The following is a 17,150-nucleotide window of genomic DNA, read 5'->3' on the forward strand; positions in this document are numbered from 1 at the left end:
CTCCCTCCTTCCCTCGCAGCCGACGAGGCAGCAATTAGGCTTGGGGGATAAAACGAGGTGCGGAGAGCGGGCTGGGGCATTTCTCCCCGAGATGGCGGGTCTGACGGCGGCGGCCCCGCGGCCCGGAGTCCTCCTGCTCCTGCTGTCCATCCTCCACCCCTCTCGGCCTGGAGGTAAGGGCCCCTCGCCCCTGTCCCCAGTGGGCCCTTTGGGCCAGGTGACTGGACACACAAGGGGGAGACTTTCATCCCTGGGAACTCCAAGGGGTCCCAGGTGGGAGCCCCTCAGCCACTGGGTCCTTGGAACTGCCCCTCCCAGGAGCCAGCCCTGTGCCCCGGAGGAACCTGTCAAACAGACACCCTCAGAATAGTCCCAACCCGGCATCCAGCTTTGCTGCCCTGCGAGGCTGAGGGGGCCCCTACTCAGGTGCCCGGGTGCCCGCCCTGTAGGGGGATCAGAGCATCCTGGGGGAGGGCCCAGCAGGAACCCCTGGGTCTGGAGACATCACAGTCTGCACACCTGTGGACACAGCTGGGGTGCACACCAGCCCTGGGGACAGGGAACCTGGGCGGATACCAGCTCAGCCGCAGTGAGCTGTGTAACCTCAGCAGGCTCCTTGATCCCTGGGAAGTCAGGATCCCCCTGGTGAGGAAGGCCAGGGCTCCGCTGAGGATGGGTTTGCAGGTTGGGAAGCTGCTGCTGTGTTCTCCCTGCTGAGGCGGGCAGACACTCCTGGTATGCATTTGTGTGTGTGTGTGTGTGTGTGTATGTGCAGGAACAAGCGTGCTGTGTGCTCGTATGTGTATATGTGCATGCACAGGTGTGCACATGTGCAGATGCCCGGCTGTGTCACTGAACAGGGGAAGGGATTTCTGGAAGGGTACATATGTCTGCTTACAGGTTCATCCTTAGACAGGTGTATGCATATATTTGGAGGAGGTATATGGAGCTGCTCCTTAGTGTGTGCAAAAGTCTGCCACCTGGCAGACATGTACACATGTAGACACGGGTGATCTGGCATCCAGGCGTGGTACTGGTGTGGACTGTCACTTTGTGTGTTATGGAGTGTGTGCATCCTGTGTGTTAATGTGTGTGGGATGTGGCATGCAAGCGTGGAAAGGCGGGCTGGAGAAGGTGTCTGTCTCCTGGCAGAGGCAGTGTGGCTGTGACAGAGGCTGGAGTGGATCCTGGGGCACTGCTGGGCCATCTGCTATGTGCCCCAACCCAGGCACAGTTGGTTATGGGGTTTGAGGGTGCCCCCTTTGGGGCTGCTATGCCGCGGCCAATGGGGGAGCACTGAAGATGCTCCCCTGGCATGGGAAAAAGGAGGGCATTTGGTAGGGGTGCCTGGGTGGGGTCTGGTTTCCTTGGGAGTCTTCCTTGCCATGAGAACCAGGCATCGAGTGGGGGGCAGGAGGGCCACAGGGCGGAGTCAGGGGCCGGGGCAGGAGCTGCAGCTGTTTCCGTGAGATTGAACAGCTTCCCGTGCAGTGTCCGCTGCTGGACCTGGACGAGGCCAAAGGACGTGGGTACCCACAGGCGGGGCCCGGCAGGGGCAACGAGCCAGGGCCTGAAAGCGGCAACCCCGGGTCCATCTCAGCCTCCTCCCCAGGTGTAGCCCCCAAACACCCAGCCACCCTCCTTCCCAGATGGGGCCACCCCCTATAGGGCGGCAGTTCATCATCAAGGAACCTTGAGAATTAGAAATTATTATCATCACTTGACAAACAAGGAAACTGAGGCTCCGGCAGGCTAAGGTAGTCCCTGGGGGTCAGTATCAGCCAACTCTCTGCCCCAGGTCAAAGGGCGAGAGGGTTAGGAGTTAGCTAGCAGGCAACATTTGGGGAGGGGAAGGCTTGGGGCTGAGTCCTTTAAAGCGGCCGTGACCTAGGCAGAATCAGCTCTCTCCTTGTGTCCTCAGTGACACTGCTAAACGCCCAGCTGGCCTCGCACTTTGCAGAGATCAGTCTCAGCTCTGTCCCAGGTGGCTGGACTTGCTAGGTCCAAATAAGGGGTGTGTGAACTGATGAGCTCTTATGGGGTTTTGCACAAAAGTGCTACTGAAGTCTGCAGAGGTCGGTGAGCCAACACGAGGAGTGAGGCGCTCGGTCACACGCTCACTGCCACTCACCTGGCTGTCCTGGGGGAGCCTGGCTTCTCCCTCAAGGAGGAGGATGTCACTTACGCCAGTTCAGCGGCTCCAAGGAAGGAACCCTGTTGCGGGAGTGGGGGAGCAGGAGGAGGGGACAAGTTGCCCAGCCCCCAGGCTGTTTCAAAAGTGAGCATGAGAAATTAACCCAGGGATAATTCTTTCCCTTCCCCCAGAAATAGTATCAGGGATTTTGTTTTTGTTTTTGTTTTTGTTTTTCCTGATTTCAGAACTGAAGATGGTTTGGAACAGAGGCTTCTTTTTCTTTTATATTCCTTTTTTATTTTTATTTTTTACCTTTCTTATTTTTTTTAAACTGAGACAGGGTCTCGCTGTGTTGTCCAAGCTGGTCTGAGTTCCTGGGCTCAAGTGATCCTCCCACCTCGGCCTCCCAAAGTGCTTGGATTACAGGCATGAACCACTGCCTCTTTTAAAATATTTTTTAAATTATTTTGTTCCCATCCTTAAGCAGGAACAGGGGTTTTCAACCTGGCTGTCTATTAGACTTCCCACCCAAAAATCCCTGCTTGCTTTGGTTGGGGAGGGACCTGGACACAGAATTTTCAAGCTCCCCAGGTGACGATGGGTCACCAGAGCCAAGAAGCACTGGTTTAGAGGTTGATTCCGCTCTGTGTGTCTGCTGAGGCCCTGGCATGAGGGCAAATGTGCCCTGTGTGGGAGGGGACACAGTCACCCAGTGGAGGACAGCTTGTTTTTGAAAACCCTTGGCAGCCTTCTGCATGCAAACAACAAACAGCTTGGTGTGGTCTTATCTGCTCCCCAAGTCAGTCCCCTGGACTTTGGTTTGGCAAAGCCCACTGCCAAGGCCGGCTGGCCCCAGGCTCGCTCCCAAACAGGCTGCTTCCAACTCTTTGAACCTGGAGCCCAGGGCCCGGGCAAATGGCCCTACGTGTGACTTGGGGTCAGCTAGGGGTCCCAGACTAGGCACTTCAGCTCGCTGGTTCTCCGTTTCCCTGGCTGCAAAATGGGGAGAAAAAGCCCTGCCTGAAGTATCTCCTAGAGCCAATGAGAGGTTCCAGCAATGTAATATCTGGGGAAAAAAAATGCATCCAATAAAAGGACCGTGGGAATGGACATTTTTAAAATAATCTATTATCTTATTCAGAGTCTGCTAATTTGGGCTCATGGATCCTTGTAATTAGTGCACATTGTTAAGGTTTAATACTCCCTCTCACTACTTCCACCATGTTTTGTCTAGTGGAGAGGCAGCTAATGTGTAAATAGATGTGCAATGATGAAAGAAGCAGAGAGGACTGGGTTGGGGGTGGCCAGAAGGAGCCTTGGGAAATCCAGGAAGGCTTCCCAGCAGAAGTGACATTTGAGTTAGACCTAAGAAGAAAGGTAAATGGGGCCAGGTGCAGTGACTCATGCCTGTAATCCCAGCACTTTGGGAGGCCCACGTGGGCAGACTGCTTGAGCCCAGGAGTTTGAGACCAGCCTAGGCAAAATAAATAAATAAGAGAGAAAGGTAAATGTTGGAGGAGCTGTCCGTGGATGAGGGGTAAGTCCCAGACTACAGGCTCTGGCAGGCAGAACCGAAGAGACAGAAGAGCAGACTCTCAATCGGAGGAAGTCCTGTCTGCAGTTAGTGCTGACAGCATCTGGAGGTGGTGATTTTCCTGTCATGGGAGGTATGCAAGCAGAACACGACGGATGTTTGCGGAAGGAGGTCCAGCCCAGGCCAGAAGACTGTTATGATCCCTGAGAGTCTAGGATCATGATTCTAAGATGCAAGAGACAAGTTCCACCCTGGGCTAGTCGGTAAAACATGCCAAAACCACATAAAACAAGACAAGTGTTCTCCAGGCCAACTGCTTAGGGCCAGCTGAGCAGCACAGTCAGGGAGAGCCGTGGGCTCGGGAAAGGCAGGCGGGAGAGTCTGAGCTCAGCCTTGGTGCAGGGGTAGGGCTTGGACGGAGGCAAGGACATTCCTGGCAGGAGAAACGGCTTGTGCCAAGGAGTGGAGGAAGAAGTGAGGATGCCCTGTGGGGCCTGGGGAAGCGGCTGTTACCTTTTCAAAGCCCTTTCCAATTTCCAGCTGCTGTCTAATTTTATTCTCAACCCTCTCACTTGCAGAGAGGCAGGGATCCTTCGCAGCCCCTAAACCTTCTCCATTCCCTCATTGCAAAATGGGGATTAAAACCTGGGGCTCCCCAGGCTGTCGCAGTTCAGGCGTGAAGTTTGGCAAACGCCACCATCATCAGGATCTGAATGGTGGGGGTGGACAGTGGGGACAGAGGAGATCTGGGGGAGGGGAAGCTAAGTCTTTCCCCCCAGAAAGTACCTGGGGTGCAGGAGGGCAGAACCCCAGGAAAAAGGAAGTCAGGGTTCAGCCAAGCCTGGGGGCTCAACAAGCCGGAGGCAGGGGGACTCCCAGGGCAGACGAAGATGAAACAGGTTAAAGCCAGATTCACAGACAACCTCCCTGCCTCCCCTCTCCTTAATTCACCCATCACGTATTGAGTAACTACTGTATACCTAGCCCTGGACAACGGACTGTGCAGTGAAATGGGAAGAAAATGAAACGTAAGGGCCACTGTCTTTTTATTTTTGAGCAATTACTGTTTGCCAGCTCCAGAAGAGGATATAGCTTGTTACTTGAACCCTTTTACAATTTGCAGCAACCTTGCAACCTTGCAGCCAGCACGTGATTATCTGCCCCTTGTCACAGAAAAGGAAACCGATGTTCAGAGAGGTTGAGTGACTTGCCCAAGATCACACAGATGGTAAGAAGTGGCGAAGGCAGAATTAGAAGCCAGAGGGGTCTGTTCTGAGTGCTTTGCTCTTCCCCCCACCTCCACCACACTGTTCCCTGCAGTCTGCTCTGGAGCGGGAGAGAAGAGAGGAAGGGAGACAGGGACATGAAGAAGGAGGGAGAGGGGGAGAAAGAGGAGGAAGGAGAGAGGCCGAGGCAGAGAAAGACGCATAAGAGACTGTTAAGAGCTGGAGGCTGGAGCCAGGGAAGGCATCAGAGGCCCGAGGCGGGCCATGTGTGTGCTGGCAACGGATGACAGGACCCAAGTGCTCCTTCCCAGCAGGCCCAGCCCCCCTGGGGCCACCACTCCGAGCCTTGAGGTTCTGACCAGATTACTCGCACACTTCAGGCCTGGATTGCAGTGCCTGAGGAGCCACAAGCCCTGAGAGGGGGTGGCGCCGGGGTCTTGGCACAGGCGGCTGTGACAGCTCCACAGCCCTGACCCTGCTGGGCTGCAGCTGAGGCTGACAGGGCCCTGGGGCCAGCAAGCCCAGCTGTGCAGCGTCGCCAGGGCTTGGAGGCCAGACGTCTGGCCGCAAGGCCTCCCTGAACACATTGCAGAGACACCATCCCCCAGCCACGCCCATGCCCCACGGGGCTCTCAGCTCCTTTCAGAAAAAGCAGTGAGGGAGGGCTGGGCTGGGGCTTTGGCAAGGTGGCTTGTCAAGCTCAGAGGGGGGCCTTCTGAGGTGGAGCCAGGGCCCCGGTTTGGGACCCCGTCTGTTGCCATGGTGATGGCTCAGGCAGGGTCTGGATCCAGCATCACAGCGTTCCCCAGTGAGAGCTTCACTGGTCCATAGGGACTGAACTCGTGATCCTGCCTGGCCGGTGAATTCACTTTTCCTTAGGAAACTATTCACTGTGCTCATTCACGGCGTCCCCCTGCGGCCCCGGCGCCTCCTAAGACAGCCCGTGTCAGACGGCCAGAGCCCCACCCAAGCTCGGCTGCCCAGTGGCTGAGGACGCTGACCTCACGCCGTCCTATCAGTGTGGGAATGGCTGCATTTGTGCTGGCAGCTGCACCTCCTTAATGCTTGCTGTAGCAGCCTGGCCTGCCCTTCCCAAAGCTCTGGCCTCTACCCGGCAGCTCAGCTCAGGAAGAGAGTGGGCTGCCTGGTGAGAGGTGCTCAGACCCAGTGTCTTCCACCCCAGGCCCTCTCCCTGACTCCAGGGAGAACCAGGTAACACAGCAAGAACCATCACACTCCAAGGACTGGCTGTAGGGTGCAGGGGCCTGTCATCCCAGCACTTTGGGAGGCTAAGGCAGGAGGATCGCTTGAGCCCAGGAGTTCCAGACCAGCCTGGGCAATATACTGACACCCTGTCTTTACAAAAAATCGATTAGCCAGGCGTGGGGGTGCACGCCTATAGTCCCAGCTACTTGGGAGGCTGAGGCAGGAAAATCGCTTGAACCTGGGAGGTGGAAGTTGCAGTGAGCCGAGATCGCGCCACTGCACTCCAGCTGGGGCGACACAGCAAGACTCTGTCTCAAAAATAAAGGACTGGCCTGAGCTCGAATCCAGGCTCCGTCTCTTTCCAGCTGTATGGCCTGAGGCATGTCCCTTAACCTCTCTGAACCTGATTTCACGTCTGTTAAAATGATAGTCTCTGGGAGTGGTGGCTCACACCTGTAATCCTAGCACTTTGGGAGGCTGAGGCAGGCAGATCACTTGAGGTCAGGGGTTCAAAACCAGCCTGCCCAACATAGTGAAACCCCATCTCTACTAAAAATACAGAAATTAGCTGTGCGTGGTGGCATGCATCTGTAATCCCAGCTACTCAAGAGGCTGAGGCAGGAGAATCGCTTGAACCGGGGAGGCGGAGGTTGCAGTGAGCTGAGATCCTGCCACTGCTCTCCCGCCTGGGTAACAGGCCGAGACTCTGTCTGTCTCAAACAAAACAAAATGATGACAGTAAGCCCTGCCCTTCCAACTTTACGGGCCGATTGCAAAGAGCAAGAATGAGAACACACTTTGTAAACACAAAGTAAACACTTTGTGAATTGCTCTGGAGACAAGCAATGTCATTATTGCCATCAGCATCATTCTTGTTTCCATGTAATTCTGGGTTTTGCCATTGGAAGTAATGGCAAAAACCACAGTTACTTTTGCACCAACCTAATAGTTCTGGCTCCTGGAGGACTGACTCTACCTGTTTCCTTCCAGGAGTCCCTGGGGCCATTCCTGGTGGAGTTCCTGGAGGAGTCTATTACCCAGGTAATGTACGTGAAACTTCCACACACCCAAGTCATGCAGATGATGATGATGTCCGTAATAGATGCACACTTTGACACTACAGAAGGTAGGGATATTGACACACCTACCGGAAGTCATGCCCACCTAAAACGCAATTAACAAGACACTGATTTACAGCTATTAAGAGCTTTGGGAGGCCGAGACGGGCGGATCACGAGGTCAGGAGATCGAGACCATCCTGGCTAACATGGTGAAACCCCGTCTCTACTAAAAATACAAAAAAAAAACTAGCCGGGCGAGGTGGCAGGCGCCTGTATTCCCAGCTACTCCGGAGGCTGAGGCAGGAGAATGGCGTAAACCCAGGAGGCGGAGCTTGCAGTGAGCTGAGATCCGGCCACTGCACTCCAGTCCGGGAGAAAGAGCAAGACTCCGTCTCAAAAAAAAAAAAATAAATAAAAGAGCATACAGGCTGGACATGGTGGCTCACGCCTGTAATCTCAACACAGACTGCTTGAGGCCAGGAGTTTGAGACCAGCCTGAACAACATAGGGAGATCCCCCTCTCTACACACACACGAAAATTAAAAATTTTAGCCATGTTCTATGTTGAGAAAAATGAAAATGAAGTATAGAAATTAAAAAAAAAAATTAGCTGGGCATGGTGGTGCATGCCTGTAGTCCTAGCTACTGGGGAGGCTGAAGCAGGAAGATCACTTGAGCTTAGGAGTTCAAGGCTGTGGTGAGCTAGGATTGCACCACTGCACTGAAGTCTGGGTGACAGAGTAAAACCCTATCTCTAAAAAGGAAAAGAAAAATCAGAAAAGAAAAATCGAAAGTAATACTTTCAATACTTAAAAAGTATTTGAGTGTGCAGAAGTGACATGGAAGTGGGGAGAGACACCAGCACACCCCCAGATACAAACTGGCTCTGGACTGCTGGCCAAGCAGAAGAGAAAACTGAGGCTTGCAGAGGGCAGGGCTTGCCCAAGGTCCCGTGTTAGGCAGGGGTGGATTCACCCATAGCTGCGGGTGGCAGCGGGCTTGCCTGGCAGGAGTACTGATGCTCGCTCTCTCTCTCCCCCAACAGGGGCTGGTCTCGGAGGCCTTGGAGTAGGAGGTGAGCTCAGAAACCACACTTGTTCCTCACTGAAGGGGCCTGGGTTTCACCCGAGCCACACGCATCCTCAGACCTGAGAACCGTAGGAGACCCAAGCATCGAGGACTCCCTCATTTCACAGACAGCATCCAGGCGGGAGGAAGAGGCTTCCTTGAGAACCAGAACCCATTGGCCTTCCCAGTCCCTGCCCTAGACTTTATCCCTGGTGCTCTCTACCTCCATTTTTTTTTTTTTTTTTTTGGAGGAGGGTAGGGCCCGGGGAGGGACAGAGTCTCATTCTGTCGCCCAGGCTGGAGTGCAGTGGCATGATCTAAGCTCACTGCAGCCTCTGCCTCCCAGGTTCAAGTGATTCTCCTCCCTCAGCCTCCCAATTAGCCAGGACTACACGCGTGTGCCACCACACCCAGTTTATTTTTCTATTTTTTCTAGAGACAGGGTTTCTTTTTTTTTTTTTTTTTGAGATGGAGTCTCACTCTGTCACCCAGGCTGGAATGCAGTGGCGCGATCTCGGCTCACTGCAAGCTCCACCTCCTGGGTTCATGCCATTCTCCTGCCTCAGCCTCCTGAGTAGCAGGGACTACAGGTGCCCGCCACCACGCCTGGCTAACTTTTTGTCTTTTTTAGTAGAGACGGGGTTTCACCGTGTTAGCCAGGATGGTATCGATCTCCTGACCTCGTGATCCACCCGCCTCGGCCTCCCAAAGTTCTGGGATTACAGGCGTGAGCCACCACACCCTGCTGATACAGGGTTTCATCATGTTGGCCAGGCTGGTCTCAAACTCCCAACCTCAAGCGATCTGCCTGCCTTAGCCTCTCAAAGTGCTGGGTTTATAGGTGTGAACCACCTTGCCCGGCCCCTTCCTATTTCTTTTGATCCTCAAAACCCTCCCTGCCAAGCCAGCTGAACAGGTACCATCATCCTTTTTTTTTTTGTTTTGAGACAAAGTCTTGCTCTTGTCACCCAAGCTGGAGTGCAGTGGCGTGATCTTGGCTCACTGCAACCTCCACCTCCCAGGTTCGGGTGATTCTCCTGCCTCAGCCTCCCGAGTAGCTGGGACTACAGGCGCATGACACCACGCCCGGCTAATTTTTATATTTTTAGTAGAGCAGGGTTTCACCATGTTGGCCAGGCTGGTCTCAAACTCCTGACCTCAGATGATCCGCCTGCCTCAACCTCCCAAAGTGCTGGGATTACAGGTGTGAGCCACCGAGCCCGGCCCATCATCCCCTTTTGAGGCTGAGCCTCTGGGGCTCAAATAGTATAAACCATGAGTTAGAAGTAGAGCTAGGTTCCCAGGGGCTCCGTGTCTGAGGGGGAGGACCTGGGGCGTGGGATTCCACACTGCCCACACTTTGCCTGGGACGGGGGTTGGATAAGTAGTAGATGGATGAGCTGGGCACCCCTGTTCACTCTCTTCTCTTCCCTCTGCAGCGCTGGGGCCTGGAGGCAAACCTCTCAAGCCAGGTAAGACCCAAGGCCTCCGAGCACTGACAGAGAGCTAGGGGGCTGGGGAGGGAGGAACCTACCCAACTGGGAAAGAGACAAGGAAGCCGGGAACAGGACAAGGAAGCCAACGGGCAGGAGGAAGGAGGGAGGTGTGGACACCGATTAGCCTCCCAAGGATGCGTAGGCCTGGGCCAGGTCCCAGGGCTTCCAGGAACAGGAGGCTGTAAGCAGCTCCACGTCCTCCCTGTGTGAGGGCGTCTAGCATCTATCCTACACATGCTTGTGTGTGCACCCAGCTGTCCAGAAACTCCTCTCTGCAAAGGAGAGGCTGTCTCAGAGCCTCAGCACTAGAGGCAATGTCAGGGATTGCTCCAGTTCCAGTGGCCTCCAGGCCTTACATGACCTTTGGGAGCTCAGCCCCAGATCCTCAGCCCCAGACTTCCCCTGAGTGGTCCCCTAGCCCTTGACCCCAGACCAATACCCCAGATCGCCCTGACCTTGATGCCATTCTGAGCCCTTCTCCTGACTCCAGACAGAGCACCGGTCTCAAGCTGAAGTTTAACCCCAGTCCAAGCCCTGAGCCTAACCCCAGGCTGAACCCTGAACCTGCTGACCCTGGTCCCACAGGACCCCCAATCCTGGCCTCAGGCCAAGCCCTGACCCCAAGCCCAAGCTGAGCACCAACCCTGGTCCCGGATAAGCTCCCCTCCTAATCTCAGGCCCCTTCCAGCTGTGTCCAGACCATGGAGTTTTCCAGTAAGAAGGTGTGGCCGGATCTATCCTGGCCTCACCCAAGGGACTGGGATCTGCCACGAGGGTCCACTCTCAGCTCTGGGGAATGCACCCCCAGGAAGGAGGGCGGGGCAAGTCCCTCCGGGAAATACTGGCGGATAAGGAGCAGGTGGAGGAAACAGCGTCTCTCTCCAGATTGATGGCCCCTCGGCATGAGACGCTCCACATGTGACTTTGGCCGCCCCACACCCTGAGCTGTGTTGCCCTGGCTCAGAAGCCCACGTCTCCAGGACACAGTTTAGATGTCCAAGAGCTCTTATGAAATCCTGATCGTTGATAATCCAAGTGCAAATGAATCTTCAAGACCCAGATTCCCCTGCGCTGAAAGTCCATCTGGGTTGTGAAACACCGGGGCTGGGGCCAGGAGAGGCGGGAGAATGGGATGCCTGGGGTCTACAGGGCTCTGCGAGGCCAGGAGACCCTGGGGGTTTGCCACTTATCCCTCCTAGCACCTATACCCTGTCTTCCTGGAGTGGGTGAGAGTTCTTAGCAGGGTCTTTAATGGTGGAGAGAGGATAGGGGAGATGATAGTGGCACAGAGGTGTGGAGTTAGGTCTGTGCTTGGCCTAGAAGACCCAAATGGAGGAGGTTGTGCCTGCAAAGCTGAAAGGTACATTCACTGATCCCTCTAGCAGCAAGAGACACAGAGCAGGTTGTGGTTCAACACCAGAGGAAAGACAGACAACTCCCTGTGGAGTTCCAGGATGTGTAGTTGCCAAAGTGAAGCTTTTGTTAATGAAAGATTTAGGGTAGACTTCTGAAAGAACTTCCAGCTCAGGGTGAAGGAGTCAGTCCAAAGGAAAGTCAGAGCATCTCCTTCTGATAAAAAGGGCGCTGTTTCCAGGCAAAGGGCTGGATTCCATGACCTCCCCGAAGACTCAGGGCTACAAAAGGGTTGGCAGAGCCCCCATGGCACCCCCAGGGAAGCCCCCACATCCGGGCTACCAGGACGTCCAGGCCTGCCCAGGCAGAATGGAATGGGGCACAGGCAGCGCGTGTCATGCCTGGGAACAATTAATCCCTTGGTGACAGAGGGTGGGTGGCCTGGCAGCTGCTTTTCCACGTGGGCGCCACCGCGGGTCCAAGCCGGCCCCGCCCTGCCTCAGCTCTCAGCGGGGGACCAGGCAGCTGGGAGCCTGCACGCCCCACGCCCTGAGCACTAGCCAGAGGCCAGTCGCCCACTGAGAGGGTCACAGGCAAGGACAAGAAGGACCTGGGAGCACCCACTGTGCGCCCTGGGTAGGTTACACACACTAGGTGCTTTCTGCGCACATACTCACTGGTCCCAGGAAGGCAGGCGATATAATGGCTATTTTATAGATGGTGAAAACTGAGCCTGATCGGAGAGGCAGATTGACCTGCTTGTGCTCATGGAGGCTGGGTAGCAGCAGCAGGGTCTGAATCTAGAACTCTCTGATTCCAGAAAGAAAGGAGGATGGGGCTGGCCAGGTCCCTGGATTCCCAGCTGTGGTCAGCCCCTCCCCACTTTCTCCTCCTTTCCAGGTGCTGGAATCCTTGGGGCATTTGGGGCAGGTTAGTGCAAAGGGAGGAGGGCAGGCAGAGGCAGAAGTGGTCAGGCCACAGAACAGGACGTTCAGGCTGGGATCATGGGAAAAAGGAAGATGGCTCCAGAGAAGCCACCTGTCCCCCACTGCAGCCCCAGCCTCTTCTCACTTCCTGTGCAGTCCTCAGCTTCCGCTGTCAGTCCCTCTGTGGACAGGTCTGAGCATGTGCCTTGACCTCTCAGAGCTCAGGAAACAGGCTTGGCTTGAGAGAAGCGACTGCCAGAGCTGGTGGGGCAGGGCCCGAGTGCTGGGAAGTGACTCCTGCCTGATCACCAGGCACTCCCGCCCGGAGGCAGAGACACTTCTTACATGAGGCTGGCTGAGTTTCAGAGGGGTCCAGGTCCCACTAGTAGGAAATAGAGGACGAGGAGTGGTTAGTAACAGAGACCACACCCAGGGAAAGCCAAGGGGGACCTATCCAGGGTACAGCGGGTTCCATGTTTGGGATCCATCCCCGGAGAGGACTCGCCCCTGGGGCTCAGGACTGGCACTTGTAGGAGAGATCGTCACATAATTAGAAACAAACCTGGCACGGTTGTGAACTCCGACCTGATGGCCCATTGGTCCTGGCCAAGGCAATGGAATGTCTCCCGGCGCGGGAGATGAAGCGATTGGGCCCAGATGTGGGGAGGAGAGAGCCAGAGGGACCCATTTGATGTCTCATAAACATCTTAGCAAGGAGGCTCCTGGGCTGCAGGGCAGGCCGGATGGAAGGACAGATGGGTAGTGGGGACACAGGAGTTCCCCAATGTAGGTGAAGGGGAGGGGACCAAGTCAAGAGATACCTGCAAGGAAGCAGAAGAGAGATCTCTCTGGCTGGGTGAGGTCTCGCTCACGGACTCTGCTCTGTTCCAGCCCTTGCCAAAAGCCCTGCTGAATCCTGTTAGCCAGCAGGACTTTTGGAGAAGCACAGGGCTGGCCCAGGCTTGTTAGGGATCAGTGCAATGACACCTGCACTGTGCATAGTAGTCGCTCACTAAACTACTGGTGAATGCTATTTTATCAGGATCGACCCTGAGCATCACAGGCTTAGGGACCAGCCCAGGGACCTGAGTGGCTGATCACAGCACTGCCCTAACTCCATGAGACCCTTCCCACTCTGGGCCTGGGAATGCTGCCTATACTCCTGTCTCTGTTTCCTATCCACAGGTCCCGGAGGGCTTGCGGGCACTGGCCTTGGGGCAGGTGAGTACTGACACCCAAGCAAGTGCCCCTTATGGGAACCAGACTCTGAGCTCAACCCAGGGCTGGTATGGAACACAGTCATGGAACAAGGGTACAGGCCAGGTTCCGTCCTGGGCACTGATGGGGACTGATGCTGCTACCACCTGCCCCAAGCAGATGCCCAGGACATGAGGAAATGGCAGCTGAGTACCTGGGTTCCTTTATAACATAGTAGTGACATGGAGGAAGCCCCACGGACCAAGGAAGCCCAGGGGAGTCACTTAACTCAGCAGGGGTTCAGGAAGGCATTCTAGAGGGGGTGGGTAGGGAAATTTGATCCCAAAAGATCCATGCAGTTTTCAGGAAGGCTGAGGTGAGAGGATCACTTGAGCCCAGGAGGCTGAGGCTTCAGAGAGCTATGATCATGTCACTGCATTCCAGCCTGGGCGACAGAGAAAGACCTCATCTCTGTTGTTCTTGTTGTTGTTGTTGTTATTGTTGTTGTTGAGACAGAGTCCCACTCTGTCACCCAGGCTGGAGTGCAGTGGCTCGATCTCAGCCCACCACAAACTCCGCCTCTCGGGTTCAAGTGATTCTTGTGTCTCAGCCTCCCAAATAGCTGGGATTACAGGCGTGCACCACCACGCTCAGCTAATTTTTGTATTCTTAGTAGAGACAGGGTTTTGCCGTGTTGGCCAGGCTGGTCTCGAACTCCTGGCCTCAAGTGATCCGCTCACTTGGCCTCCCAAAGTGCTGGGATTACAGTCTCAAGCCACCGTGCCTGGCCACAAGACCCCATCTCTAAAGGAAAAAAAAAAAAAAAAAAAAGAGCCCTACAGTTTTGTCACAGCTGTCTGACACATTAACCTCAGCACAGAATCTAGTTATGGTGCTTAGGCACGGTGGCTCACACCTGTAATCCTAGCACTTTGGGAGGCTGAGATGGGCAGATGCCTTGAGCCTGGGAGTTCGAGACCAGCCTGGACAAGATGGTGAAATCCTGTCACTACAAAAATACCAAAAAAAAAAACAAAACATTGCCAGGCACAGTGGCATGCACCTGTAGTCCCACCTACTCAGAAGGCTGAGGTGGGAGGATTGCTTGAGCCTGGGAGGTTGAGGCTGCAGTGAGCCGAGATCACACCACTGCACTCCAGCCTGGGTGACAGAGTGAGACCTTGTCTTTAAAAAAAGAAATAAAAAAAAAAAATCCAGTACTGGTGAGCAGTGCTCACATAGATGTCCTGCAGGCATTGATGTCTGGCAGACAGCAGAAGAGCCTCCAATATGCTTCCTGAGTGGGGCATGGCCAGGCAGGGCCAGAGTGTAGGAGTCTTCATGGCTGTGGTAGCTCAGGACCTCACCCCATCCTCCCCTCCACAGGGCTCGGCGCCTTCCCTGCAGGTGCCTTTCCGGGGGCTCTGGTGCCTGGCGGAGTGGCTGATGCTGCTGCAGCTTACAAAGCTGCCAAGGCTGGTGAGTGGTGCTCTTTGGGACATGCCACAAGCCCTCTGGCTTCCATGGGGCCCCTCCGCTTTGCAAAGAAGCTTCCCTCAACTCAGGCCTGGGAAGTGGGTGGGTGGGATTGTTAGCTGCAATCTACTGGGGCTCAGGGAGGCAACTAGCTGTGCCCAGTCTGAAGGTGAGTTAGTAATGGGGCCAGACCTCAATGCCAGGCCCTCAGCATGCAGCTCTGGGCCCTTCTGCCTCCCCACTGTTCCTTGTGCAATGCCTCACCTATCCTGGCTCTGCAGGCGCCGGGCTTGGTGGTGTCCCAGGAGTTGGTGGCATTGGTGGCGTTGGCGGTGTTGGTGGCTTAGGAGTGTCTACAGGTATGATGACTGTCCCCGAACTCCCTGGGTCAAGCTTGCAGGCCTGGGTGGAGCCAACTCTGATGTGGCCCCTTCTGTGCCAGGTGCTGTGGTTCCTCAGCCTGGAGCCGGAGTGAAGCCTGGGAAAGTGCCGGGTCAGTGCGGAATCCCTGGGGCTGGAGGACAGAGGGCAGGGAGGGGCAGAGGGCAGGGAGCAACAGAGCCCTCTCCACGCCACTGCACTTGGGGAGGAAAGGCAGGGCCTGGCTTCAGTCGGGCAGAGAAACTAGCCAGGCCCAAAGTGTGGTGCCTGTGTCTGTGAAATGGGGAGGAGGGGCCTGGCCTACTTCCTGGGCCCTTCTCCCAGGATCTTGGGTTAGAAAGAGACGGGCTCTGTGGCAGGCTGCCGGGCGACAGATGGGGAAACTGAGGCTCAAAGAGGCGAGTCAGTGTGGAAGGGCTTGCAGCAAGTCCTGACAGAGCTAGGGGAGCCCTGTGTCCTCTGACTCCCCATCTGGTACTCGTTCTGCCAAACCAAGCCCTTTAGGAAGTGACTTCAGGTTAAACAAAAGACTGCCTGAGTCTACACAGCAGGGAGGGACATCTGGAAGCTGTTAGCCAGAGGTGGGCTGGCCCAGCCATGTAAACAGGCTCCAGGAGACAGAGATAAATCCACACACCGAAGAGTTTGCAGATGACTTCCGAAACTCGTGGGAGGAGGGTTGTGGCCACCCCACGTCTGTCCCTGGCTGCCCCTGTCGGGCAAGGGGCTGTGGGTTTGAGGGCCTTGGAGCTGCCTGGGTGGGGAGGGCGGAGGAGGGAATCCCTGGAGGCTGAGCTACTGCTCATAACTTTGCTTTCTTTTGCCACAGGTGTGGGGCTGCCAGGTGTATACCCAGGTGGAGTGCTCCCAGGTGCAGGTGAGGGCAAGGAGGGAAACAGGCACTGTATAGGAAGAAAGCAGCCAGGACGCAGTGGCTCACGCCTGTAATCCCGTTGCTTTGGGAGACTGAGGCGGGAGGATGGCTTGAGGCCAGGAGTTTGAGACCAGTCTGGGCAACATAGTAAGACCCTCGTCTCTACAAAAAAATTTAGCCAGGCATGGTGGTGTGCACCTGTAGTCCCAGCTACTCAGGAGGCTGAGGTGGGAGGATTGCTTGAGCCCAGGAGGTCCAGGCTGCATTGAGCTATGATGGCGCCACTGCACTGCAGCCTGGGTGACAGAGCAAGACCCTGTCTCAAAACAAAGAAAAAGAAAAAGAAACAGAAAAGCAACCCCCTCAACCTCCCTAGTACCCCCCTCGCCTCCCCGAAAAGCAGAGGCCACCAGAAGCCCTGGGTCCTGACCTGAGCCATTTCCCCAAACACCAAAGCTCAGGCTAACAGACATAAGGTCCCTGGCAGTCTGTCCATCCCCTAAAGGTCAGTCATCCTTCCTGCACCCCACCCAAGCCCTGATCCCAGGCACAGACCATCATCACAGCCTGAGGCGGGCCCCCCAGGACAGACCCCAGAGTGACCAGCTGTTTCCCAAAAGCTGTGAGTCACCAGGGGGCCACCCAATGAGTCTGCCCTGCAGGAGATCCTAAAGAGCTGCCCCTCACCCTCCTTTCCCCTGCCAGGGCCTGACCACCTCACCCAACATGTGACCTCCTGAATTCCCCCAAAAGCCCAGATTTAGGCTGTTTTGTGGGATTTGCTGACAGAGTGGCCCTTCCTCCCTCTCTCCCCTGCTACGCCGAGAGCCAAGGCTGCCCAGCCCCAGGGGAGACGGGAGAGGTGGAAGAAGCTGGCATGGTCCCAGCTGTAGCTGGATGGCTGCTTTGGGGGCCTGGGTTGTGAACGAGAGCCCCAGAGAGCATGGGCCTCCCTAGTCTACCGGCGAGTGGCACCACCCAGCAGCTGTCCCTCTCTTTACCTTTTCTGCGGAGGGTGGTCGAGACGGCTTTTGTGATTAACTCCAGCATAGAGATGAGGCTGACTGAGGCACAAGGTCACATGGCTGGGAAATAGGATTAAAACTCAGATCTTCTGACCTTGAGCCAGACAGGGAAGGAAAGTCAGCACTAAACAGGTCCTTTCTCCACCCACCCCGTGAGCCGTGCCTGTCACTGACAGTCGGTCCCAAGGGAGGT

At 55.6% G+C, this 17,150-nt stretch overlaps 1 protein-coding gene across 1 annotated transcript in view; it reads left to right on the forward strand.

Moving 5' to 3' along the window:
* Position 1: 1 nt before the first annotated feature.
* ELN (elastin) overlaps positions 2 to 17,150 on the forward strand; it is a 41,735-nt gene continuing 24,586 nt past the window's right edge. Inside the window, exons 1-6 of the mRNA XM_011930905.1 lie at positions 2 to 173; positions 7,091 to 7,141; positions 8,207 to 8,236; positions 9,669 to 9,701; positions 13,190 to 13,225; positions 14,588 to 14,680. Coding sequence (XP_011786295.1) covers positions 92 to 173; positions 7,091 to 7,141; positions 8,207 to 8,236; positions 9,669 to 9,701; positions 13,190 to 13,225; positions 14,588 to 14,680 — 325 coding nt within the window. The 5' untranslated portion in view covers positions 2 to 91. The remainder of the gene's footprint in view (positions 174 to 7,090; positions 7,142 to 8,206; positions 8,237 to 9,668; positions 9,702 to 13,189; positions 13,226 to 14,587; positions 14,681 to 17,150) is intronic.

This window comes from Colobus angolensis, unplaced genomic scaffold (assembly GCF_000951035.1).
Source record: "Colobus angolensis palliatus isolate OR3802 unplaced genomic scaffold, Cang.pa_1.0 Scaffold120, whole genome shotgun sequence".
In the NCBI taxonomy this organism is placed as follows: Eukaryota; Metazoa; Chordata; class Mammalia; order Primates; family Cercopithecidae; genus Colobus; species Colobus angolensis.